Source organism: Salvia hispanica, chromosome 6, assembly GCF_029641045.1.
Source record: "Salvia hispanica isolate PSC_SH4W2 chromosome 6, Shi_PSC_v1, whole genome shotgun sequence".
Lineage (NCBI taxonomy): Eukaryota > Viridiplantae > Streptophyta > Magnoliopsida > Lamiales > Lamiaceae > Salvia > Salvia hispanica.
The window spans coordinates 28,510,009-28,536,175 of NC_142697.1; the positions used below are offsets into that span (position 1 = coordinate 28,510,009).

The 26,167-nt window shown below is 35.8% G+C and overlaps 5 protein-coding genes across 7 annotated transcripts; 2 read left to right on the top strand and 3 right to left on the bottom strand.

Moving 5' to 3' along the window:
* The first annotated feature begins 702 nt into the window (after window positions 1-702).
* On the top strand, window positions 703-2,849 carry LOC125204195 (uncharacterized). Its single transcript, XM_048102769.2, has 3 exons — window positions 703-846; window positions 1,117-1,980; window positions 2,159-2,849. The coding sequence occupies exons 2-3, from the start codon at window positions 1,132-1,134 to the stop codon at window positions 2,714-2,716; spliced, it is 1,407 nt and encodes a 468-aa protein (XP_047958726.1). The 5' UTR covers window positions 703-846; window positions 1,117-1,131; the 3' UTR covers window positions 2,717-2,849.
* A 400-nt stretch (window positions 2,850-3,249) lies between these two features.
* On the bottom strand, window positions 3,250-6,021 carry LOC125204201 (mediator of RNA polymerase II transcription subunit 6). 2 transcript variants are annotated; one of them, XM_048102775.2, is made up of 5 exons: window positions 5,745-6,014; window positions 5,247-5,421; window positions 4,683-4,752; window positions 4,134-4,243; window positions 3,250-3,840 (listed from the first exon to the last, which is right to left on the bottom strand). In XM_048102775.2, exons 1-5 carry the CDS (start codon window positions 5,993-5,995, stop codon window positions 3,691-3,693), a joined length of 756 nt encoding a protein of 251 aa, XP_047958732.1. In that variant the 5' UTR covers window positions 5,996-6,014; the 3' UTR covers window positions 3,250-3,690. The 2 variants fall into 2 exon arrangements, with proteins under 2 accessions (XP_047958732.1, XP_088917915.1); XM_089061789.1 differs by lacking the exon at window positions 3,250-3,840 and adding an exon at window positions 3,883-4,037 and having other exon boundaries at window positions 5,745-6,021.
* A 1,482-nt stretch (window positions 6,022-7,503) lies between these two features.
* On the top strand, window positions 7,504-9,957 carry LOC125204834 (uncharacterized). The gene is made up of 2 exons (XM_048103574.2): window positions 7,504-8,922; window positions 9,336-9,957. Exon 1 carries the CDS (start codon window positions 7,938-7,940, stop codon window positions 8,844-8,846), a length of 909 nt encoding a protein of 302 aa, XP_047959531.1. The 5' UTR covers window positions 7,504-7,937; the 3' UTR covers window positions 8,847-8,922; window positions 9,336-9,957.
* Window positions 9,958-13,449: 3,492 nt separating this feature from the next.
* LOC125204567 (uncharacterized) lies at window positions 13,450-15,422 on the bottom strand. 2 transcript variants are annotated; one of them, XM_089060285.1, is made up of 3 exons: window positions 15,136-15,422; window positions 14,849-15,012; window positions 13,450-14,757 (listed from the first exon to the last, which is right to left on the bottom strand). In XM_089060285.1, the coding sequence occupies exon 3, from the start codon at window positions 14,745-14,747 to the stop codon at window positions 13,620-13,622; it is 1,128 nt and encodes a 375-aa protein (XP_088916411.1). In that variant the 5' UTR covers window positions 14,748-14,757; window positions 14,849-15,012; window positions 15,136-15,422; the 3' UTR covers window positions 13,450-13,619. The 2 variants fall into 2 exon arrangements, with proteins under 2 accessions (XP_088916411.1, XP_047959211.1); XM_048103254.2 differs by having other exon boundaries at window positions 14,849-14,919; window positions 15,136-15,421.
* An 8,265-nt stretch (window positions 15,423-23,687) lies between these two features.
* LOC125206498 (uncharacterized) lies at window positions 23,688-26,144 on the bottom strand. The gene is made up of 3 exons (XM_048105747.2): window positions 25,441-26,144; window positions 24,530-24,671; window positions 23,688-24,450 (listed from the first exon to the last, which is right to left on the bottom strand). The coding sequence occupies exons 1-3, from the start codon at window positions 25,966-25,968 to the stop codon at window positions 23,756-23,758; spliced, it is 1,365 nt and encodes a 454-aa protein (XP_047961704.2). The 5' UTR covers window positions 25,969-26,144; the 3' UTR covers window positions 23,688-23,755.
* Between the last annotated feature and the right edge of the window lie 23 nt (window positions 26,145-26,167).

The following is a 26,167-nucleotide window of genomic DNA, read 5'->3' on the forward strand; positions in this document are numbered from 1 at the left end:
TCACAATGTGGTATTTATTTATAGAATATTAATATGCAAATTTCACGTTCTTCATGTTTCTATATATAACCTTCACCTACCATTAGCAACAAGGCATGGGGATAAATATAGTTCCAAAATAAAAAAGGACAAAAGAGGTTTATATTAGTTCATGTACTAATATCGTAATGTAAATGGTTTGTGTCTATGAAGTTTTTCACCCTAATATCATTATTACGTTCATAAATACATTCTTTCCTAACAAGTATTACTTTGAATCTTTTTTTTATGAGTACAAAATGACAAACCCAAAACAAGGTGAGAAGAAGTTCAACAAAAGAGGAACACACAAAGAAACTCTTACCGGCAAAGACAGAAAAAGTTAAAACCAAAACATATAGAGACTTCAAACTAGGATAATTATATTGTTCTTTTGCATTTTAAGAATGGTTTTAGGGTTTCTTTAGCTTGTTTGTGTGTATTAGCGCTTGAGTATATTTTATACTTTGCTATTTCCAACAATATATTATTAATAATAAAAGAATTAGGAAATACTAGCTTTGCATGCCCTGGACTGAAAGCAATATTGATGAATGCACGATTGAAACATGTTTACACCTTGAAATATATAAGGAGTATTATAAATATGTTCTATATATTTCTTTTGGATGAAATTTGAGGAAATCATATTAACACGTGAAAGTAGATGAGCTAAAATTTAGAAGGGCTATAGAGTCATTTACACAGAGATATTTCGTAGCTAGCTCATCTATAAATAGGGCTGAGAAGAAGGCTTCTCATCACACCAAAATCATATCTCCTTCTCCTATAAACCCTCATTCTCCTCATCTTTCTCTTTGCTTTTCGGTAAGTCATAGTTATAGGATAGTATTCCTTTGATATTTTATGCATTAAACCATATTTCACTATGGATATTAATCTTGACTATGTGAAATAAAGTAGTAAAAAAAGTTAGTGGAATATGGATCCTACTTTTATGTACTACATGTATTTGTAAAATGTGGTGTTATCTTCGTTTTTTCTTTTTCTCATGTCGGTTTACTTCAGGCTGCAAGTATGCCTATTTGGGCACTTCCAAAGGCGATATATTAAAACTCGTGCATGTATCTTTTTCAGGAAACAACGTTAAGAATGGGAGTTTGGGCGCTTCCAAAGGCGATTGCGATCAAGTCACAGGACTTCAAAGACAGAGGCCACATTTACCGCAAGGACGACAATGGCGCCATAGCCCTCGGAGAAGAGAGCGTTTTCAGCACGAAGGCTCGGATCGAAGTAGAACAGGCCAAGACCGACAGCAAGTACGTTAACCTCCGATTCTCGTACACCAACCGGTACATGCACCGGACATCCGACGGGAGCTGGGCCATGGCGGCCGTCTCCACCAAACCCCAGGAAGACTTGTCTGACCCTTTCTGCACACTATTCGAGCCAATTAAGGTTGACGGCGACGTCTTCTACTTGATTCACGCTCAGAGCGGAGGCCGCCTCGTGATAGACGTTGCAAGCTTCCTCTTCTTCGTCGAATTCGACTTAACCAGCACCACTCGAGGCTATCTCTCTGCAGTCGATTTTGATTCATTAGTCCGGCTTCCCGTCCGCGGCAACCTCGCCTTCATCGGAGATAACGGGAAATACCTTAAGGCCTTCACTTGGGGCAACAACTACTTCCAGCTCTCTTCCGATGTCCCGAATGACAGCCTTTCGCGCCACCAGGCATCGGAGGTGCCCGACGGCCATGTCCGCCTGACATCCATCCACTGGAGCGTGCTGTGGAGTCTCGCCAACTCCGGCTGGATATTCGGCAACACCACAAGTGTAACCGTCCCCAACACTCTCTTCTGGCCTATCAAAATCAACGCAAACACCATCGCGCTTCGTGCAGCCGACGGCAAATTCTGCCAGCGTCGCGTCACCAACAACCTCGCTAATGGAAGCATCGGCACCGAGCAGTCCTCTCCCACCAAAGAAGCCGAGTTGCAGGTGTTATTAATTGTCACACTTCATTTTAGACTTCGCATTTTACTTACTCATTTTATTCACATTTTATTACTGGAGACTAAAGGAATAGTATATTTAATTATACTACTACTATTTTGTTATTTTCAATTTCTTCGTTATATATATACTTAATAGTATTTTTTTTAAAATTTGCGAACAGGTGGAGGAATTGGTGACGAAGAGTTTGGTGAATAATGTCATATACCAGAACGAGTACGGGCGCGTATTTGACGAGACACCTCACACAGGATGGTCGTCCACGGTGGTCAACAGCCAGGACGTGGATGTAACCTTTTCGCTCTCGTACACGTATCAGGACACGAAGGAATACTCCTTCGCCCATAGCTACACGCTGGAAACGGGGGTGCCCACATTCTTCAACGCGGCGCTTCCCTTTGTCGGCCCAGACGGTTCCATTGATGAGACGGCTGCTAAGATAAATGCGGAGCTGCAGTGGAACGCTGTGAACTCAATGACCAGGACGGTTACGGGTAAGGGTTCGATTGTGGTACCGGCGAAGAGCAGTGTTGTGATAAGCTATGTCGGGAAAAGAGGTACCTGCAATATTCCCTTCAAGTATACTCAGGTGGACAGTGTCTACAACGCCCCAATTGGATCACCACCTGTTGATGTTGAGTCTGAAGGAATTGATGGTCTCTACACTGCCACCAATTTATATGGTTTCAAATTGGTGATCGAGTCAATTCAAGCTATCTGAGAACACAAACCCGAGGGTTTTTTTCATCAACTTCTTCTAAGTTGGTTTTTTCCCTCACTATATATGTATCAATAAATTGTGTCCTCTTGTATCCATTGTTTTACCAATAAAATGTGTTTCCATGATTGTTATACTCGTTTGCAATTGCTTATTACATTTATCAACTAGGAGTAGTATACGAAACTACATACGGGTTTTTTTTTTGGCATGAGATTTAAGAAAAAAAATTGTGTTTATAAAATTAAGATAAGATAATATAATAGACAGAGTTAGAGTAAAGTAAAGAAAATGAATAAAATAAAAATGATTAAATGTGTTTGTATTTGCTATAAATGAAAATGATTCAAGTAATATGGTAATACCCAAACTTTAATACTACGATTCAAATAAAATGGGACAAATGGAGTAATTGACAGTACTATATACATAATGATTTTTTTCCCAAGGAAATTGGTGCGAAGATGATTCATAACTTTTTTTGAACATCATAGTAATACTTACTGACATAGGATATCCATAGGCTACTCCCCCAATAAATAGGAACATAGTACTTATTAAAGTGTTAGCAGCCAGACTTTGAGATCATAGGTACTCGTCTACAATTGCTTATAGTACAGTGATTACAATGAAAACGAAAGCATAAATGTCGCAAACAAGTATTAAGTTCTATAAGGATCTAATTTAGACAAGGGACCTAAATCAAGCATATATTCCATTCCATAAACACCAACTGTAAGGAATGAGAAACCCGGTTTAAATGCAATGACTATACCTGTCTATGTTACAATATACCACAAAGAACATAGAGACAAACCATATCAGGTGTCAGCATCGGCTATACCTGTTTATCGCGAGTTAGAAACTGGCCAGTACTGGAAGTGTAAAGACGCTCCCAGTTGCAACAAGGTTAGTTCCTAAAGATTTGCTGGCTGCTAGTGCTCTGCTCTCTAAATAGAACAAATGCAGATCTCTTGTTATACTTTCATTCTTTTGGATGGGCCTTGATCGATGATTGGATCAACAGCCGCCAACTGTTCCTGTTGGGCATCGGAGCTTTTCTCCCCATCAGCAGTGGGAGGGGCATAACCCTCGGGAAAAGGTGGCGGTGGCGGAGCGGGAGGGAGCTGAGAAGTAGTATAATACTGTTAGCGATAATTCCAGAACAAATTAACTTTACAAGTATAACTTGGTTGATATGCAATATGCCTCACAGATGGAAATGGCTAAGTGCTTAGAAAACAGCTAGTTTCAACGAGAGAGGCAGCGCCACATTAACTAAGGTTGCATCACTTGCATGCAAGATCACCAATTGCCATATCCTCTGTTCGAGATTATGATGTTTTCACTTTACACTCACTTTTGTTATAAGAACATAAAAATGTTGACATCATGCCAGTAAAGCAAGATGGCAGTTTACCTTGCGTTGCAGTGAAGCAAGAATATGGTCTACACGCTTAAGTTCCTTGAAGTTAATGGTCTCTTTAGGAACTTTAGGTTCCGAGCTTGCACTCTCATTTTCAGCATCAACTGATTCAGGGAAGGCAAAAATTAATGCAACACTCTTAAGAACCAAGAACTAAGATGTCAATAAACAAATTTAGCAACCAAAAGATAGAGTGTGATTCACAAGCTTCCTCTATTTATGCAAGCCTGAGCTTTCAACTAGTTGGAGTGTCTACAGGTTAAAATATGAAGTACTAAATCTTCTTTATTTTCCTCTATCAAGTATCAGTTCTCCTGCTTAAAAATCATAAACTGGTAGAACCGGAGGATCTGACATGCTTAAGGTGCTTTTATGCCTCATCATGTGTAGATCAAAAGTGAAGAGGAAATCGTTCTAAATAAAATGCAAGGCAGAACAGATATAGCAGATTAGTTTGAAGATGCCGTTTTGCAGTATGTTTTTCATTGCAGCAGTTATTGGATTACAGCATTTTTTGTCAAATGAATTAAAATCAGAAGGTACCATATCCAATTTTCTCTAACTTTGACGCTGCAGTATTAAATGCCTTGGATATATGGTACAGCGCACGTCCCTGGTTGAACATAGTTCTGCATTAGACAATGAAATACCTGAAAGCCTAACAATACACAAGCTATTACATAGCATCTCAAGTTTACCACACACAGGTCACAGTCCCACCAAAACGGGATCTTGAAAGAGATTAATTTTAGTGAAGAAAGAAGCACCAAATACTCAAAATAACATAGACCAACATCCAGTATCTTCCTATTCTCTTGAACTTATAAAATTTGAAATCCCAACAATACAAAGACAGAATTTGGAAAACAAAAAATAAATAATGATCCAAAAGGAGTGGCGGGACGAAGATATGGTGGTATACACTGAAAAACAGGTGAGCTTGCAAAAAAGGCCACTGCGCATATGAAATTTCAACCAAATTTTACCAAAATCCTAGACTGCCAAATCATTCAACAATAGCATAAACAGTCTGATGCTGAAACAATGAAATAGACACGCATCACTATTTAAAGCATAGCAAAACATAACAGGTGAAGGAATACTAACAACTCGAGATGCGAATACGTTGCAAAGCTGAGGCGCCTGGTATACCGATCCATCCAAGACATAGTAAGTCAGCATAGGTGTCACTTTCTCAGGTCCATCCCTCTTTTGTTTTTTAAAAACAAATAAATGAGGCTCCAATACTTCACTCAACATAAATTCTATTCCTGTCATCTTCCTTCATGCAGAAAATATTCAATAGTTAAACATCAAACTCCACCTGAAACCTACATTTTTGTCAATCAAGCTGAATCATAAAACAGAAACGAGGCAAATTACATTTTTTTAAATATAATTAAGCTCAATTTCAAACAGACCGAGACAAATTACGCAATGAAAAACTGTCTCTGCAAATCCTAAATACCAAAACTAGATATAGATTCAATTTTCAGCTCCAATCCTAAAAAATTGCAATCAAACTATCTGAATCTCATTTTCCCCCAATCACTTAAAACGAAGCACCTCAAAACTACTGGAGTGTAAATCGAAATTCGCACTTACGAGAGGTGGGAGATGTCGAGGGGGTGAATCGCGCGGATCCGAAGCTGCTCATTATTGCACGAGTAATCGTAGAAGGGGGAGAGGGCGAAGTAATCGAAAACTAGGTTTCGATCGAGCGGATACGTGTTGAGCCACAGCTGATCGCGAAAGCAAATGCTGGTCATGTCTGTTCCCGGAGGCGGCGGCGCAGCCATAGTTGGTGGAACCGCGCCTCCATCTCCCGGCGGTGGAATCATCGGCGTTGCTGCCATGGTTGCAATGACTGCCCGGAAAAGTAAAAGCCCAAATTTAACTGCACCATTTGGGCTGAATAATGGGCCAACCCATAGTGTTCAAAGTCCATTTTAACCCTTGGGCTAAAGAGTTTGGTCTTTAAAGTCTATATCAACATAAAACCCAATTTACGACTTATAATTATGATACTAGGGCTGACAATTTTTGACACGATATGATAACACGACACGAATCGGCACGAAATTAATAAGTTTGGGTCAGAGCTTATCGTGTTTGTGTCCTTATCGGGTCGACCCATTGAGAACACGAAAATTCCGTGTCGTGTCGTGTTCGTGTCGGGTTCGTGTTATCCGCTAACAATGCGTGTTCGTGCCATGTTCGTGTTATCCGTTAACACATAATATTTTAATATTATTATTCTTATTAACACATAATATTTTAATATTATTATTCTTATTATTTCATTTTTCAATACTTATTTTCGTGTCATTAATAGGTTCGTGTCGTGTTGACCCGAAACGGTTCGTGTCGCTAATGGGTTCGTGTCATGTTCGTGTCGTGTTCGTGTCTGAGGGTAGCGGGTCGTGTTCGTGTTCGTGTTTGAGGTTTTCTTAACGGGTCGTGTTCGTGTTTGTTGTTATCGTGTTCGTGTCGTTATCGTGTCGACACGATAACGACCCGACACGTACGATTTGCCACTCCTATATGATACACTATTATAATTTATCTATATCTATATATTTAAAAAAATGAGTGTTTTGTCTACGTTATTCTTTCTATTACTTTATTAATATATCTTTATTTTAAATATTTATTACTATTATTTTTCTGTAATGAGTGTCCAAAATGAAACACCTTTACTTTAAAAGGACGGAGGGAGTAAATTTTTATGTAACTGAAATGATTTAAGTCATCAATAGATAATAAATTACTCCCTCCGTTTTTTTAAAAATAACTACTTCTTCTATTTTGGATCGTTTCTTAAAAATGGAAAACTTTAGAATCAGAAAGTTTTAGAATATATATATCCCACGATCCACTAACTCGCACCATTTCAAATGTTTCTATTTTCTTAATACGGAGAGAGTGTTACTAATTTTCTTCTATAGAAGGATAAAATAATTAATGAGCTAACCTACTCGACACGGAATTCAACATGTTTGATTGATCAAACAAGATCTTTGAATATATATAGTGAAAGGGAATTCTATGTTGGAATTTATCAACTAGATAGATTAAAAGAGATAAATTTATTACCACTAATATTTGACTAATTAATGTTTGACTAGTTAATGATATTGAGGCTATATTTTGCTTGGCAATTTTATGGATGATTCAAGTGAGTTTAGCGGGTTGAAAAATCCACTAATTCGGTATATACTCTACTAAATTTTGAGTTATTGCTGCTAAAAAACTCTATTAAAATCCACTAATTCAATAGTCTTTGGAGCTATTGCCACTGAAAAAATAGATTAAATTGACATACTCATTACTCAACATATTTAACTCATTCAATTGAGTTATTGATATGAAATAATTGCATAAGCTTTTATAGAAAATCTAGAGGCTGAAGAAATCTTTCCAATTCTATTTCTAGACCTTCATTTCAGGAGAACCTCTTACCATCACAAAAATGTTTTTCCTCCACAGATTTAATTTTTTTCCAAAACTTGTCTTGTTGTTTTCCTCAGAAGAAAAATAAAAAACAAAAGAGGAATTAATCAAAAAAAATTCCCAGATGAAATTTCCATGAATTTTTCTTAATTTCTATCAACCTGTTGGAATTCCATAAACTCTGTGGATTCCAACAGTGTGTCCGATCCAGCGCAAATCAGATTCCCCCAAGTTAAAACACATTCGCCACCTGTTTGAAGAATTGCCCAAAAGTGAAATTCATCTTCTCCCAACATTTCCCTGATCTAAATTTGCAATCTTTATTCATTGTCGGAAGGAAAAGGGATGGCTAGCATCGGAAGCTCTTCAAGGGCGCCATCGATTGCCTCTTCGCATCAGTCTCCGGCGAGATTAGACGATCATAAAATCCCGCAGTGCACCGTGAGTTGCGTGTACCAGACACACATCGCCGGCTACTGGCGCAATGTGACTGCTGTGTGGAGCAAGAACCTCATCGCGAACTCACTCTCCATCTCTGTGGAAAGCGTGGAGCGTGATCGAGTTTGCTCGTGCAAGCTCGAGCTTAAACCTTGGTATTTTTGGTCAAGAAAAGGCAGCAAAACTTTCATGGTCGATGAGAATCAGCTCGAGCTCTACTGGGATTTACGATCAGCCAAATTCTCCGGCCCCGAGCCGAGCAAAGACTTCTACGTTGCGCTGGTCTTCGAGGAGGAACTCGTGCTGTTGCTCGGTGACATGGAGAAGAAGGCGCATAAGGCGACCAAAGCTCGGCCTTCGTCGGTGGAAGCACTGATGTATTACAAAGAGGAGCATGTGTTTGGCAAGAAGTCCTTCTCCACGAGGCTGAGGTTCGACGAGAGCAAGGAGCACGACGTGGTGGTGGAGAGCTCGACCGCTGGGGATAAGGATCCGGAGATGTGGATTAGCATAGATGGGATTGTGTTGATACACATTAGGAATTTGCAGTGGAAATTCAGGGGAAACCAGACTGTGGTGGTGAACAAGCATACGGTGCAGGTCTTGTGGGACGTATACGCGTGGCTGTTCTGCCCGCCTGGGGTGGATCATGGCCTCTTCATCTTCAAGCCCGGGGGCGAGGGGGACGGTAATGGCGATGGTGACAGTCAGGGCGATGGGAGCGACTGCAGTGGCCCCAGCATGTACTACTCCGCGAGGGGATACTCAAAGACCGTGGAGACGTGCTACTTTCTGTACGCGTGGAAGACTGAGTGAGTGATGAAAAGAGGCTTCAAAGAGGCAAAAGGGGGATGGAAAAGGCAAAGTGGTGCAATCTTGTGAGGTTTGTTAGGTAAAAATCTATTGGAAATGCACCTCATTTATTTATTTATTATTGATGGTTTTAGATTACATGTTTTTTGCTAGAATAGAACATAAATTGAATTTTTTTTCTGTCAAGTTTGTACTCTTCAAACAGGCCAAGGAATCATACTTTTATGTATGCTATAAGTGCTAATTCAATTTTTCTCAACTCTCATTTTTCTGAATATATTTGCATCATAAAAAAAAATAGATTTTTCAAGTGTTTTATAAACTTGTTCTATTTAACATTGATGTGGGAGAAGAAGCTTCCAAATGCTTAGTGAAAAGAACACTCTGTTTCAAGATTTGCTCTTCTATCTTCACATTTCCTTACTCTTCTATGCAATTACTAGTATTGTATGTTACCAAAATTACTACATCTTGTCCTAAATTCTCTGGCAGGAGGAGTAAAACGTTCGACCAAAGGACTGACGGGCTGATCTTGACCTATAAATGCCAAGGGAAAACTCTGTATGCAAACATGGCTGGCTGCTCCCATTTATGAGAATAGGAAATCAAGATATCTTGAGTTCACCAAATCTTTTTCATGTATTAATACACCATTTTTGATTCAATATAGTCCATTACGAATGACTGATTCTACCATGTGTCTGCTCCATACGTCGAACGAGTGCAGGGCTGCTTTCACAACAAGTTTTGAAGCTACAGAAATCTATGCAAGTTGCAACAGAAGATCACCTATTTGTTTGTTTCAGGCAAGTTAGAAATGTAAATAAACACCGAACGTATATGATGGAAATCGATGATTGCTGAAAAGTTTGTGAAAAAGAGCAGCACTTTGGTTACTATTTCATTACCATAAACTGCTGGCCCATCTTCATCAGTACCCTCATCATCATTTCATCCAGCAGCTTATCTTAGAAAGTAATACCAAAGTTATTGATACTATGAGAATATGAATGTGTGTATCTATGGTTTTTTCTGTCTAAATTCAGTTTGGATTACTTAAAGATTATGTTGCATTTGGTCATATCCTTTTGCATCAGAGTGAGCTATTTTTATATTTTGTTCATTTATTTAAATATTTATTTCAGAATTCAGAAAGAAAACTGAATCATTTATTGGGCTTTTAAAGCCTATTCTGAAAGTGAGCCCACTAATTTGGGAAACTCCAAAGTGCGATGAGGCCCTAGTAAAGCCAACTTTGGAGATAAGGCTTCTAGAATCTAGAGAGATTTTTTGTAATAATATTATTAAATTATAAATAAATCAGTATACCACAATATATTTCTACCAGCCAATAATATAAAACAATGAGCAGGATATATGTACAAGTAACCAAGTGAAGCCTAATTAATGTCAATGAATGGATGCCCTAGCAATTGTTGGGCTGAATATGAAATAGAACAAGTTGCAGGGCCTATGACCCGACTCTGATACCAATTATTGGAACCTTGTGGGAAGTTTAACTGCCGATCATCTAATAGTATAAATATTTGCATTGCATATCAAATTCAAATCTAATTAAAGTATCTACTTAGAATGCAAATAGCTTGGGAGAGTTAGGACACTAAATGAGCAAATTTTATTTTGTGATGATTTTTTTTTTATCACTGAGCTTGGTCAGTAGACCTATTTCTTGAACCGAAAGATTTCCGAGTTAATTATAACTATGCCATGAGGTACGATCTTGGATCTACCGATATATATTTAGTAACATCTTATGTATCTTGACATGTTGATTGGCGTAACGGAATTATAATTATGTCACGAGGTTCAATCTTGAATCTAAATATAGATAGTCAATAGTGAGCTGATGATGGATCTTGACAAGTTAATCAGCATGATACTATCTTTTGTTGACCAAGCTAATTAGCTTCCAAATAATGTTTAAAAGATAATCAACTTGATATGTAACTGCCAAAAAGTATCAAGTGTTAGTTCATGTATTTTCTCAACTAAAAAGAGTTCATGCATTTTCTTCACATTTAAAAAAAAAAAAAAAAAAAAAAAAAAACACATAGGAAATTCCAGAAGAGCAAGTAGCTGGATTTGACCTCATACAATAACTGCTTGCATTTGACTTAGGATGTTTTTGTAGTTGTGGAACCAATGAATGTCTAGTTGCAATTTGGTTCAACTTATAATAATTTCAAGATAAATATAGTAACAGTATCTAGCTTATACACGCAATAGAAGCACAAATAGGTATGTGTATTTAATCTAATTTAATTAAATATTGAATTTATGGACTTTAGATTTCAATGGTGGTCGACGACTGCTACGTAATTTGAATTATTGATTATAATATATAGTTCTGATTATAAAACTACATGTTAGTTGTTAGGGAAAATTTTCATCAGATTTTACCAGTTGTTGCTATTGCAATTTAATTATAAAGTAATGTTGAATAACGGTTTCAATAGTTACATTCAACCGAATCCAACTTCATCAACAAGACCACAACTGGTATATAGTATGGTCCAGCAAATTTCCACCCTATATGCATTCTCGAAGGTCAAACCCGACCCGGCGCAATTCGGTCATTAATTTATAGCAGGACGGAGGGAGTAATTTTTAAGGAAGTAAATTTTATATATAAAAAGCAATATTAATCCTCTTTTTTGGATTTTACCGTGAGGAATAACTCACAAAAGTTTTTAATTAATTAGTCCTTTTACCATATCCTCAAATGTTAATAATGAAGTTTAAAACCACTTAATAAGTGTCAAATGGGTGCTCAAATAAAAAAAAAAATCTCAAAAAGCAAAAGGGTTTCAACATGATAGAATTTTGAATTTCTAATTAAGTTCCTTTGAAGTAATTATAAAGATACTTTAAATATATCCTTGAAATTAATATGGCCAACTTTAGCCATAAATATGCCAAAATCAATGCAACACCTTAACATTTCATCAATAGGTAAAACACATCAATCTCTTAAATGTATATGAGTTCATTGAATAACATTACCAATGGACGATGTCCGTCGATAAACGAGATCTCTCATTAATCTGACAATGTGCGTGTGCAGTCGGAAATCCACTGGTGGTTGTAGACGACAGTGTAATGTCCGTCGATAAATCCGTTAGTAATCGATCTGAATTTTTTTAATACATAGTTTAGTCAATAATCTAGTGTCCACAAACTTAATGAACAGTGAGTAACAGTAGATGTATGCACGTGCAAGTTGGGGTGATGAGTCCAAAAAAACACCTCAAAAAATGACAAAAAATAGGAATAAAACATGTGCTTAGCATTAAGGTATTTGTTCTGTGAAGGGTGAGTTTCAAGGGCCACGCCTTGGATTGAATCAAGGAGACAGGACCACTGACTAATAATGCACTAGGATTAAGAGAATGTTTGCTACTTTGATTACTTAAATTAATGTCTTAATTATTTTAATACAAACAAACTAAGATCTCTCCAAGATAAAGTGCCACTTAAGTACAAAACACCTCAATATTATATTCAAAGTAGTCTTGACCTAATTGCATAAAGTTGTTATCACTTTCTAGCCCTTGTATATATGTGGGTTTGTATGTATTTAATCATTTAGGCTATGATTGCTATTTTTTGATCAACAATTATTTTTATAAAGTAAGATATATGAGTAATTTTAGTGTGTGTTTTATATTTTGAATAGGATATATTGAGTATAGTCATGATGAGAATTCTGGTAGCTTTTAAAATATGTAACCCTTTTAAATTATTTAATTTTTACCATTTATTTTTATTTAAATCCAAGTTGTAACCTAGGGAAATCTTCGATGGGTAGTCCAAAGTTCGTGATTCCGGGAAATTGTTGGTTCGTACACTTGTCCAATAATCCTGCTCGCATTAATGGTATTCCGATCGTTTAAAATTAACTTGCCTAAAATTGAATTGGTACAAAATTACCAAGATTAGTAGCCAAAACTCATAAACATAACATCATTTCAAGATTAAGTACCAAGATTACTTTAACCTCTTATAACTCAATATTAGTTTCGTTAAAGAAAAATGGAAAGACTCAAAAACAAGTCATTGTTCTAAGACTCATAAAACTAGCAAGTAGCCACCTTATCTTGAAACCGGACATCAAACACAATAATTTTCAATAGGTTATTTCTATTAATTGCAATTGATTATATTCGATTAATAGAAACTTCATTTTCCTTAACAAAATAACAAAAATGATGATACATGACCCACCATCGTCATCTAATTTTGGTTCTTGTAATCAATTTAAATGCCACAATCACCACGTGGACACGTAACGTTTTATTGCGTTATTTTCTCACCAAAACATTCCATTATGTATTTGACAAAATTGCATAATCTAATGTCACATTCCACACAATCTAAATTACACATATAGCCCAATGACTTAATCCAATTAAAGGCTAAAAAATATTAATTTCTACAAATTAATGACAATTAATTAGATCATATTAGAAATTTCATCATTACACATGAAAAAGTTCCCCTGCAAACCACTTTCTATTTGCATTGTGGGTGTCATGATTATACCATCATTTATCACACATACATATAGTAAAAACTAAAAAAACAATAAAAAGGCAAGGTTAATGATGGCTTCATAATTATGATTCTTCTTCAACTTTTACAAGTTAATTAAAAACCCATATTTTCCCAAACACATAACATCATGATCTAATCATGATAACCTACATCAAGAAAAATTAATTGGGGAAACCAATAAAAAAAAATTAAAATATTTTCTCAACTTTTGAATTGATTTGGATTATGATGGATTGAGAACTGAGGCTGCTGCTGCATGGCGAACGAGTAGCCAATAAACGGCGAGAATCCGAAATTCGCACTCGCCGGAAAACTATTCGCCACCGGATTCTTCTGCCCCATCGCCTCCAGCGCTTTCACCTGCGATCGGAGGAATTTCAGGTAATTCGCCGCCTCATCCAGCATCGACGCCGTGTCCATTTTGCTCCCGCCGGGGACGAGCTTCTGCAAAACCCTAATCCTCTCGCTGATCCTCTCTCTCCGCTGCCGCGCCGCCACCGTCTGCGGATCGCTCGACACCCTCACGTTCTTCCGCCTCGGCTTCTCCGCCGCCTCCGCGCCGAAATCCACCGGCCGGAACGCCGCCGCGCGGTAGATTATCTCCTTCATCTGCGCGATCGCCTCCGCGTCCGGCTCGTCTCCGCCGCCGGACGACGCCGACGAGCTCGCCTGCTGGAAATTGATGTTCGCCGACGACGATTTTTCCCCAAATCTCGCCTTCTTCGACTCAAAATCGCCGCGATCGGAGTGGAAATTTAATGATTTTTCCCCAAATCTCGCCTTCTTCGGCTCAAAATCGCCGCGATCGGAGCGGAAATCGAGCTTCCTCTTGTGATTTCTCCCGATTTCATCGGAATTTTTAGGGGCGATTTTATCCGGATTCGCGAAATTCCAGCAATCGGAGAAGATGTCGTCGTGATCGGCTGACGTGGCGGTGGATGCGGAGAGGAGGCAGTCGAGGGACGACTCGAAGGAGGCGGCCGCATCGAGAATGTTCGCTTCATTATTGACGATGATGCCATTTTCGATTCCTCGAGGATGAGGATGAGGATGAGGATGAGGAAGAGGAAGAGGAAGAGTGGTGTTGAATGCGGCGGGCCTACCGCATTCAATGAAGGACCGCGACGTCGTGGCTCCTTCATTGACCGCGACGGCCCAACCGCTTCCGCCTCCTGATCTAATTGAATTCCATTGAGGCACAATATTCTCGGTTTTCCGATGAATCGAGCTCTCGATTTTGTCTTCGTTGTTGTTGTTGTTGTAGAGGAGATTTGGTGAAGACATTATCAAGCTTTGTTCAAGCTCATTGCCCCAATCAATACTATCCATTTGATTTTTTCTAAAAAGACAAAAAAAAAAAAACAAAATTGAGACTAAAATTAAACTAAGTATATTTGAATAAGAATTCGAGAAAATAATGGGAAATTAACCTGGTGGAGTAGTGGATTATATAGGAGAGAAATATTAATTGATTGTAGTGTTCCAACCACAAAGTGAAGACCTTAAAGAAAAGAAGCCATTGCTAACGTCAGTTTTCAGCTGCAAAATTTTGTCGAAATCTCCAATACCGATACAAAAGCAGAAATTCATGTAACTGCTCAAGGCGATAATGCCAAAAAACAGTAATTAAAGGAGAAAATAAAGAAGAATTCATCAATAAAGAAGGATTCATCAATTTGGAGATAAATTTAGGGAAAAAGAGAGATCAATTGCATACCTTGAAAAGGAGTAGAATCAAGAATTGGTTTGATTTGGAAGAATGCAAGGTTATATAGAAAGAATAAAAAGAGGGTTCATATTTTAATACACAACACTGCAATCTGATCAGTACTTGGAAACATGTTATTTGAATGAAGAATTTATAGTAGAATAGTTTAAATTATTATTTTAAATAAAAAAGAATTAAGAAAAATGACATTTGTGATTTGACAGAAGATCCAAATGGTTTTTTTAAGACTTTTCTGCTCAGTTTGGTGGGAGGTAAGAAGTGAATTTGCAGATGAAAAGAATGGGATATTTGGAGAGAGAGAGAAATGAAAAGTAGTCTTTTTGGAGTATAATTTATAGTTGAAAATTTGTAAAGTTATTTTTTGATATATTTAAATGAAGTGGGGCTGCTGTTTTGCCATGCGCTCTGTAAAGGTTCAGACAAACTGCAGTTATTATTTAATTTATGTATTTTTTTCATTCTTAATTTGCAGTAAAATGGTGTTCAGTTTTTTTTAGTATGACTATTTAGTTTGGTGAAAATGCAGTGTATAATGTAATTTAAGCTTTATAGTTATGGGCTATACTTTTATTCTTCTTATTGGGACTACTGACAATTTTTGTTCTACAATTTAAAATTTACCAACTATACTATATATTGTTGGCACTAAAATCGTTTGTAAACCCAGCCTAGGCTGGTGCGGGTCCCACCGTCCCAGTGCTATAAGGGCACTCACAATGAGGGGGGTTTGGGCCCAGATCGAGGCGCGGCATTGCGGGGCAGAGTTCGGGCCACGGTCCGCTTGCAAGGCCCTCACAGCATCGTTCAATGAGTCGTTGCAATGTGATATCGACTATAGCCTGCTAGCCTAATTTGTTAATAGTATAGAGGCTTAATTGAAAGGTTTCGATTGTCCTAATAATGTGATGACAAGTTCCGTTATCAATTACTCCCTCCGTCCCCCATTAAGAGTCACACTTTTCCATTTCGGTCTGTCCTCAATTAAGAGTCACATTTTATTTTTACCATAAATAGTAAGTAGGTCTCACATTCCACTAACTCAATTCACTCACATTTTATTATAAAACCAAAATAAAAAAAATGGGTCTCACATTCCACTAACTTTTTCAACCAACTTTTCTTTACATTTCTTAAAATCCGTGCTCAGTCAAAAAGTGACTCATGATAGGGGACGGAGGGAGTACTTCAGTCTAATCATAATTGAGTCATTTATTTTGAGCATGAAGTTTAAGTAATGAGTGTTTAGTGAATTAAGTTATGAAAAAAATAAAGTATAGATAAGTGAATATAAGAGAAAATAAAATAGATAATTAAAAATTAATAAATTATTAGAAATGATAAAATAATAGAGATTAAACTTATTGATTTTTCTTAGTAAATAACTTAACTACAGTCTACAGTAATTGTGAAACATCATAAAATAAAATACTATGGTAAATCAGAGAAAGTTCTAGCTACTAGTACACAAATCATTGACCCTATAAAGGATATTGACATAATTTATTAGGATCAAATTCTATCCCAACTAAAAGTAATAGTGGATATGATGATAAGAATAAGTTCAATTATAATACAAAGGTATGAAACTGAATTTTGACCTCACTTGAAAAATGCTAAAAATCTCTTTTAATAGTACATATTTTTTCAAAAATTACAAAATGACATAAACCCTTACGACACCATAGACTCATAGTCATATTTCCATTTGTCTACACACGAAATCAAATTACATAATGACATATGGGATGTTGATGACCATACCTTCTTGACTTTGTAAATACTAATTTATTTATTTTTACTATATATGCATACAACTAGGGGCTAATAATAGTCCATTTTTAAACCCCAAAAAATCAGAAAAATCTGGAGAGATATAATGAAAAACATCATAGTAGAATGTGGTGAGTAGTGGTAATGATTCAAACAATTAAAAAAGGATTTTGGCAGACGATACAAATTGTGTTTTAATTTGATAAAATAGATAGATAGATATCACTCCCAACTTGCTCCTAGGATTTTGTCTCCTTTAAATTTCAACTCTATTATTCTCCTTCTCAGTTTTTATTTTCTTTGCCTTATTATCTTTCTCTCTCAAACACACATACACACAGTGTCTCTGTCTCTCTCACACATACACACACAGTGGCTGGAGAGGGAAGACATAGAGAAGCTCAGAGAAGGAGCATCTGGATTCAGAGGGGTTTCCCCACATGCACCCCATCAATACAGCTCACCAAAATGGGTTGCCATTGCAATTTCAGCTGCTTTTTTGTCACACTTCAACATCCATCTTCTAATACAATTAGAGAGTGTCAACTCATGATTTACATGTTTTTTAATTTTTACACTATCAATTTATATCTTTCATTTTCTTGGGATTTAGAAAAAACAACAACAGCCCACTTGACCTAATTATAGAGGATTAATCAAAGGTATTACTACTAATTTACAACCTAAGTCCCATTGTAATTGAATTTCCAGTGTTGTCGAGCCATTTTGGTTTACACTATATAGCAAATATCAAAATCGGTATTCTACTTCAGTATTCATTCAATTATAGTACTCCCTCCGTCCCAAGTTATTAGACCAACTTTCCCTTTTGGGATGTCCCAATATATTAGACTCATTTCCTTTTTTAGCAAAAAGCATCTATCTTATTTTATTCTCCACCTACTTTTTTTTCTCTACTCTTCCCTACTTTTTCCATCTCTCATACTTTACTCTCTCCACTTTAACTATTTAAATATCAATTCCTTAAATCATGTGCCCAAAAGAAGTGAGTCTAATACTCCGGGACGGAGGGAGTACTATACTTTATTATTTCTGTTAATTAAGTTACTCACCATTTATTTCTTAATCTACTATAAAACTCAGGAAATAGTCTTTTTCATTACAATTAAATTAGGGAATCAATTATACTAATATATTTGCAGTGAATATCTTGGGATTTGACAGTTTGACACCGTGGCTCTATCATCTAGTAGTACTACTCCTTAGAAAAGCATTAGTTTTACATGTTCAGAATTAATTGTACAATTTCGGTGGTCAAAATAAAATACTGCTTGAAAATCAGCACCTATATTATCTTTATATACAATTATTATACACCAACCATATTTTTGATCAAATTAAGAAATATATTACTAATCTATAGTCAAACTCTTCCAATGAACACAACTCAATTCAAATAAAGTTATTGCGCATTATTTTGAAATTGCCTGAAAATTGCAGTAAAGAGAGTATTTAATTTTTTTTATATATCCTATGTCTAAACTTTCCTACATACAAATTCTATTGATAATTAATATTCTCTGAATTCCATTCAAACTGGCCATTTTTTTTAATAAAATATGATGTTAAATACAGTTGTTGAGTATATTAAATAAAACTGAAAAAAGAAGTTGAATATTTAAATAATAAGAGATAAAAGATAACTTTTCTCTTAATATGCAAATATGATATTTTAAATGGGACAAATTAAAAATAAAAGTTAAACATCTTAAATGGGACTGAAGAAATACTCAATCTCAAATAAAGCAAAGTTCCGAAAGAATGTCAAATGTTGAATCCAAGCATTTGACTTAATATTTTCCCTTCCGTAAAGTAACTTTTAAAAAAAAAGGCTGGTGATTTCCTCATTTTGTTCTATGATTGTGGTAACTTGTATCATCGATATGATAGTTAAAGGAGAAATATTTTCTTAATTAAATTGGTTTTAAATTTTTAATAGTCTTCTATCCAAGTATTTAAACTTTTACCATGATTGTTAATACAGAGCTATCATTTTCATATTCTTTTTAAAGTCATGTCACATAATTTTTACCAATCTAAAATCTTACAAAAAAATCCATTATGTCAGATTTAATTCGGGCCCAAATTGAACCCGGCCCACTGTGGTCCATGGATTCAGCTCCCCTTCTACGCTGTATGTCAAAATCCAGTAATAAATGCTCCTGTTTTCTACCTCCGGTTCTCTCCGATTAAAGCCGACGGCTCATCATCTCCGCTGAGCCAGCTACCCCTGCGTGGGGCCCGCTTTAGCCAATTATTAGACGCGTCACACGTGAACGCGAAGCTCTAATTCACACGTGGCCTCCTGTGATTGGCTGATGACTCCTTTCAGATATGGGGTGGCCCACGTGGAACTCGTGAGACAAATCAATGGACCATTAAGCTTTGATTTCCATTCCATTTCCGACATTAAAATTGATTATTGATTTATTTGATTGTGTCCCGTTTGAATTACTATTTCATCGGAAGATTTGTTTTTTAGTTGAAGCGAGTATATGATTTTACATAAAATTTTATCCCTTTTGAAAAGTTATTATTGGAAAAGCTTGAATTTTTTTAGTTACATTTCTATTTTGTACAAAGGTTTTTCTTTTTGATAAGATGAAGTTTGAATAGTGATTATATAACTACTATGATTCGTCCATAAAAAATACTTTTATCAATGGAAAATTGCTAAAATTAAAAAAAAGAGACTAAATTATTAAATAAGGCTCGTTTCATAAAATAAAATAAAAAAAAACTATAATGAGTGGAAATAAGGCTCGTTTCATAAAAAAAAACTATTATTAGTGGAAATAAGGCTCGTTTCATAAAAAAAAACTTATCATTAATCTATATATCCTAATTTTAATAGACAAACCAAAATAGAAATATCTTACTATTTTCATAGATGGAGATAGTATTTTTATATATTAGAGAAATGGATAATATAACTTGATTGCATTAATAAATGTATTATTTTTTTATATAGAAAAACACAATAGTATAGATTTTGTTTCAAATATATACTAGGTCTTTAGTGCATTTTAGTGGAATATATATTTTTATTTCCGCATTTTCGAAGAGGATAAAAATCATTATCTATCATTTCTTTATTATCACTAGATAATCCACTCAAAAAAATTTAAACATTATGTTCTCAACACAAATAACACTAAATCACTAGATAATCCACTCAAAAATTTAAACATTATATTCTTAACACAAATAACACTAAGTATAAAAGTTTGAAGGGATGATAAATCAATAAAAATGGTCTATTTTCATGGCCAGCTCAACTAGAAATCATCCAATTGCAGAAGGGTACGTGTAGACAGTTGTCGGCATAAATCATGAAGAAGTTACTGTCAAAATGTGATTAATTATCAGTTTAATAATCCATCATTACTAGCAACAAAAATTTCAACTCAAGTCACAAATAAGGTTGTCCATTTTTGAATATATATATTGAGAATTTTGTCACATTCAATGGCGTCGGCTTCCACCGGCCAAAAGACGGTTGTGGGACTAATGTCTCCTCCCCAACGAAACGTCCCTTTCCGAACATTTTTCTAGAACTAACACTCCAACTTGGATCATACCCTCGAGTCGACATCCCTTATCGATATCGATTCACCGGATGTGACAGAAATACATTGTTTCTGTTCTCTCTTTACACCGATGTGGAATATATGTTTCTTTCGTTTTTCAACACAGTTTCTCAAGTCTTTAATTTGCACCTGGATTTGGAAGGAAAAATTATTTTTTATTATTGGATCATTTCAAGTTTCAGCCTACGATCAGCGCGTTGCTCTTATATCATGGTCGAAGTCTATAAAGTTTCATTTTAAAATCAATTAATCGAGTACAGTTGAATAGACCACGAGACTTGTATAATAATTTCATTCTCATTCTCTTTATATAATTTGATTACCAAAGAACATTTTCTATTGTGAATGAGATTTTATTAGTATGTAGTACATGATATTACACTAGATCTTGTATTGATTAGTTATTAATAAAACTATGTGTAGTTAGTATAATATGGGTGGTGTGGACCTAATTTGGAGTAGTATTTTTGTCGTAATCCGAATCGAAATCGATGGTCACACCCTAGATGGATGGATGTGCGTGTGGGTTGGTTGTTGGGGACCAGATTTTGAATTTATTAGCAACAAATAGGTTTGAACACTCGACTATTGGGTTTTACCTACATAATTTCATTTGTTTTGAATTGACATATCTATATAGTAGTATAATATATGAAGGAGACACGTTCCCTATCTTCAAACTTCATTATCTTACTGTATTATGGCTGTCTCTTAAAAAAATAATTTAAATCAAGTGTCTTGGTTTTGTCTTAGTAATTTTGGGAAATAAACAATCCCCAACATTTATTATAAGTTACAAATGAATGGGGCCGGGGTCATAAAATCAAACTGAAAAATAAAATTTTTTTGAGGGGACCCTATTTTTCAAGATAGAAATTAGGATAATAGCATATATAATCATGTATCCCGTATATGGTCAACTAACAATATTTAAGTAGAGATCCGATCATTTACTACCTAGTAATTTGTTGATTGCTAAATAAACTAAATTTAGTTGATGTGTTGACATCTCTAAATGATTGCTAAATAAACTAAATTTAGTTGAAAAAAATGTTTTTGTGTTGACATCTCTAAATAAGTTGTTGATATAGTTAGCAGTTAACATTTTAAGATAGTTAACATCTAATATAACTCTATTTAAGTATGTATAAAAATAATTATAATCCGTATTTTGTTTCTCTTTGATGTTGCAATAAAATGATTTTGTTCTAAATAACTAATATTATAATAAAAAAAATTGAAGCATAAAGGTGAATTTTTGGGGAAGTAGCAAGCATTTTTTGTCATTTGGGATTTTCATTGACAAAATGTGGACGACCAACTCTAGGAATCTAGCACATATATGTAGCCTATTAAATATAAGATTAATAAATATTCTTCTCAATTCTTTTTCTAGTTTCGTGACAAAAGGAATCTAATAGGCAAGTCACAGAGAAAATGTCAGACAAATTCGAGAACCTAATCTAAGTTGTAGTATAATTTACAAAATTTTAACTTCGATAATGTTTATACGATTGAGATTTAGTCTATGACTTATTATTTTTAAAGTTTAATTTAGAGAGATTAATTAGTTTTGTAAATAAAACGTGTTTGTTAGATTAAAATATAAAATAGAGTGTGGGATTCTGTTTTAAAATGAAGTGATATGCTTTTGGATGACACCAACAAAGATTGATTGGAACTTAATTACGGACATCCAACGGCTCTGATAATTTTTACCGCTTGAGTTATTTTTGTTTGATTCGTACTTGCTCCGTGCTCAAAGAATATACACTTTGGGTACGGCACGAATTTTAATATAAAATTGGTAAAGTAAGATATATGTAGAGAGAAAAAGTAATGAAAATATTGTTAGTGGAGAATGAGTTCCATAAAAGACTTCTCAAAATTAGAAAGCGCATATTCTCGTGGGATATACTAAAAAGGAAAAAGTGTATATTCTTGTGGGACGATTGAAGTATCTTGTTAAAATGATAGTACTAGGATTCAATTATAAAATGTAAAGGTCCAATAAATTAATTAAAAAATATAGTATAATCTAATTAATTGAAGAAATTCTACTAATAATTTCAACAGTATATATTATAACTATGAAAACTCGGTTTGATAATTTTTATACAGATTCGGGTTAGCCCATGACCGGGTAGGCTTAACCACTTGCAAGGCCCAATTATCCATTGATTCTTTGGGCCGGATCAGTCAAATGAAAAGCCTATCTGATTCAATTACGTCGATCGGCCCACTAAACTAATCATTCACTTCCCCATTTATTTAAAGTTCAATAACTATTTTCCTCCGCCCATCACTAAAAAAAAAACAGCTAAGAACATTATTTATTTACGCTAATTGTGTATCTAAATACATTTTCTATGCTAAAAAAAGTGTCCGAATTTTTTGTCTTCAAATTAAATTATGGGATACTAACTAATGTGCACCGTCTGAAAATTTGTTACATATTTTCGTTTTTGTCCATCACACAAAATTTGTCATATTTCACTTTTTCCTATATTGGTAATGGACCCCACATTCCACTAACTCATTTTTACTCATATTTTACTATAAAATTAATATTTAAAAGTAGAATCTATATTCCAATAACTTTTTTCAACCAACTTTCTATTATATTTCTTAAAATCCACACTTAGTCAAAATGTGAATAATTTAAGAAACTGATGGAGTAAAAAATGATTATGTAGTAGTACTCCCTTTGTCCCTTAAACTTTGTCATATTTTTCTATTTTCATTCGTCCCACAAAATTTGTCACATTTCACTTTTTATAATTTTTGGTAGTGGACCTCATATTCCTCTAATTCATTCACACTCACATTTTATATAGAATTAATATATAAAAATAGGACCTAAAATCCGTGGCCGGTCAAAGTGTGACAAAATCTGTGGGACGGAGGGAATATTTGACAAATTTGTCATGATCAGGACACTTTTCTTCGTGCCCAAAATATTAGCCATACTATAAATTTTACAGTCAACAAAATCCAATTGAATGACACAAACCAACTACTAGTACAAATGAAGAGAGACAAAGTTGTCAACTTAGACATCCATATTTGATTCAAATCAACCAAAAGTGTACATTTGTATATATCAAGCAACATGCCAAGATTATTATCACAGCCACAACAAAAGGAAACCAAGGTTGAAACAAACAAAGCACACAAACAGTAACAACAAAAGGTTATGGATGTTTTGGACACAAACAAGTAGTACTTCAAAGTGACTTGGTATCTCTAACATGAAAGTTGAAGTTGTAATAATTGACGCCAGTGTAAATACCATCAACCAAATCAGCATAAGAAATCTGGGCATCAGCAGAACTCTTCTCCTCCTGAGTGTAATAATAAGGAATATTGCAAGTCCCTCTCGTTCCCACATAATCAAGCGTCACACTAGTCCTCCCCGGCACAGGAACCGTAGCACTCGCTTGAACCATCTTCGTCGTTGTTGTCGTTTCCTCCCACTGGAATGTCCCACTTATCCCATAACTCACCGTAATCGACGCCTTCTCAATGAAGGGCACGCCCGCTTCGATGGTGGTGCTGACCCCCGCACTCAGCGACAGGCTCCGGCTAAAAGTGTATGATCTCTCGTCTGTATACGAAACCAATGCTTGCATCGAAGCCATGTCATCTTTGTCATTAATAAGCGTGGCCGAGCCTGCCAAATAAGGCGCCTCGTTGAAAATCCGAGCATACTCCATCTGATACACCACATTGTAGATCTTCCGTCCCAGCACGGGCTCTTCCACTTTGATTATGGCTTCCTTGGTTATAATCGGGACGTCTGCGCTAAGATAGTAAGGGAGAGCAGGAATATATCGTATGCGGCAGAAGTTATTGTTGGCTGTACTGCGGAGAGCGATTGAATTTTCGTCCATTTTGGAAGGCCAGAGTTTGTTCAGCTCGACTTTCGAGAACATTACCCTGAATTCAGGTTCGCCATTTATTACGACCAACGAAGATCCTTCGTATCCTTCATAGGCCACGTCGGGGGGCTGTAATTCGGACGTATCCATCCGGCTGCATCTCCACTGTGTAGATCGCTTTGTCGTCGTTGGGATCATCGAGTTCAAACAGCGGTATCGCGTATGTTGAGAAATACTTGCCGTTATCCCCCTTGAAGGCCACCTGATATGGTCAAACAATTTCTTAAAACCCGTGCTGGTCAAATATGGGACATTTAATATTTGCGGAGGGAGTAAATAGAAGACATTGTATTCTTCTCAATCAATCCAGAAATACAATTATCCTTATTTTATTTTCATGTTTTTGTTTCAATTCTATACTGTTCTTGGTTTGATTGACAGGCAAAGCTCCCGCGACTACCTTTTATCCCTTTGCCGATCGCAACCGCGACGCCGGAATCTTGTTAAGGGAAAATTTCCCTTAACAAGAAAATAAAGATCCTAAGAGATACTCCCTCCGTCCGTGAAATGTTGTCCACTTAGTCTTTTTTTTTCATTTTTGGTAAATGGACCCTATCAACTCATTACACTCACATTATATTATAAAACTAATACTCCTTCCGTCCTGTAGAAATAGACCATTTGGAATTGACACGGATTTTAATGTGTAATTGTTAAAGTCAGAGAGAAGGAGAAAAAATAGTTGAAATTGTGTAGTGGATGGTAGGACCTATAAATGCTAAAGTAAAAGAGAAGGAGAAAACTGTTGACATAAATGGATATAGACTATTTGTAAGGGATGGACGAAAAAGGAAATATAACCTATTTCTATGGGACGGAGGGAGTATATAAATGTGAGACCTACATTCCACTAACTTTTCACTTATTTTTCTTCACATTTCTTAAAACCCGCGCCGAGTGCGGACGGAGGGAGTATATGAGAAAATATGCTAATCAATAATATATGAAATAATAGAGATACGTATCACCACCTTTGCCGGCAATTTAACTAATGTATTCCAGTCGACGAAAGTTAGGTAACTTTTGTCATCATCACTGGAATTTTCGTTCACGTAAAAGGCCATGATGGACCCGTCCAGTGACACGCGGCCCCCGCTCTGGACGTGCCTCAAGTAGAAGACGCCGGCATTGTCAACCTTGACGGGCTCGAACAAGGTGCAGGAGGGCTGTGTGACGTCCTCTTGTGGCTGGTCAGACTCAGCAATGATGAATTTGTCGTTTTCTTTGTGCCGCCAGTACCTGTTGAAATAACCGAATTTGAGGTTGACATATTTGGTGTTGGTGGTAGAACGCTCGACTTCAATCTTGACGAGCGTGCTGAATATGTCCTCTTCACCGACAAGTACGGAAGCGCCGTCGGCCTTGAAGTAAGCATGGCCTTTTTCGGTGTAAGCTTTGGATTTGATCACGATGAGCCTTGGAAGCGAGATTGTTGCCATGTTTCTTCCACCTGAAAATGTTGATTGGTTAATTAGATAAGAGAAGTAGTTATATTTCATATATTTGCATATATATAATGTTGTGATAAAATAGAGGAACTGAACTAGTAACAGCAGTGTGCTTAGATACAAACTCAAATCAAATAATCTAAAATTAACATGATTTCAAAGGACATGTATCTACAAAAATGGAGTGCAAGCTAAGAAATTAATATATGTACAAAAGCAATAACAAAACCATAGACTAATATATAGCTTT

Coding starts and splice junctions, on each gene's coding strand:
- LOC125204195 (XM_048102769.2), top strand. CDS start 1,132: ATGGGAGTTTGGGCGCTTCCAAAGGCGATTGCGATCAAGTCACAGGAC. Junction 1,981..2,158: donor CCAAAGAAGCCGAGTTGCAG/GTGTTATTAATT, acceptor ATTTGCGAACAG/GTGGAGGAATTGGTGACGAA.
- LOC125204201 (XM_048102775.2), bottom strand. CDS start 5,995: ATGGCAGCAACGCCGATGATTCCACCGCCGGGAGATGGAGGCGCGGTT. Junction 5,422..5,744: donor CTCGACATCTCCCACCTCTC/GTAAGTGCGAAT, acceptor TTCTGCATGAAG/GAAGATGACAGGAATAGAAT. Junction 4,753..5,246: donor ACGTATTCGCATCTCGAGTT/GTTAGTATTCCT, acceptor ATGTTCAACCAG/GGACGTGCGCTGTACCATAT.
- LOC125204834 (XM_048103574.2), top strand. CDS start 7,938: ATGGCTAGCATCGGAAGCTCTTCAAGGGCGCCATCGATTGCCTCTTCG.
- LOC125204567 (XM_089060285.1), bottom strand. CDS start 14,747: ATGGATAGTATTGATTGGGGCAATGAGCTTGAACAAAGCTTGATAATG.
- LOC125206498 (XM_048105747.2), bottom strand. CDS start 25,968: ATGAAATATAACTACTTCTCTTATCTAATTAACCAATCAACATTTTCA. Junction 24,672..25,440: donor TAGTTAAATTGCCGGCAAAG/GTGGTGATACGT, acceptor TGACCATATCAG/GTGGCCTTCAAGGGGGATAA. Junction 24,451..24,529: donor CCGAATTACAGCCCCCCGAC/GTGGCCTATGAA, acceptor TGTTCTCGAAAG/TCGAGCTGAACAAACTCTGG.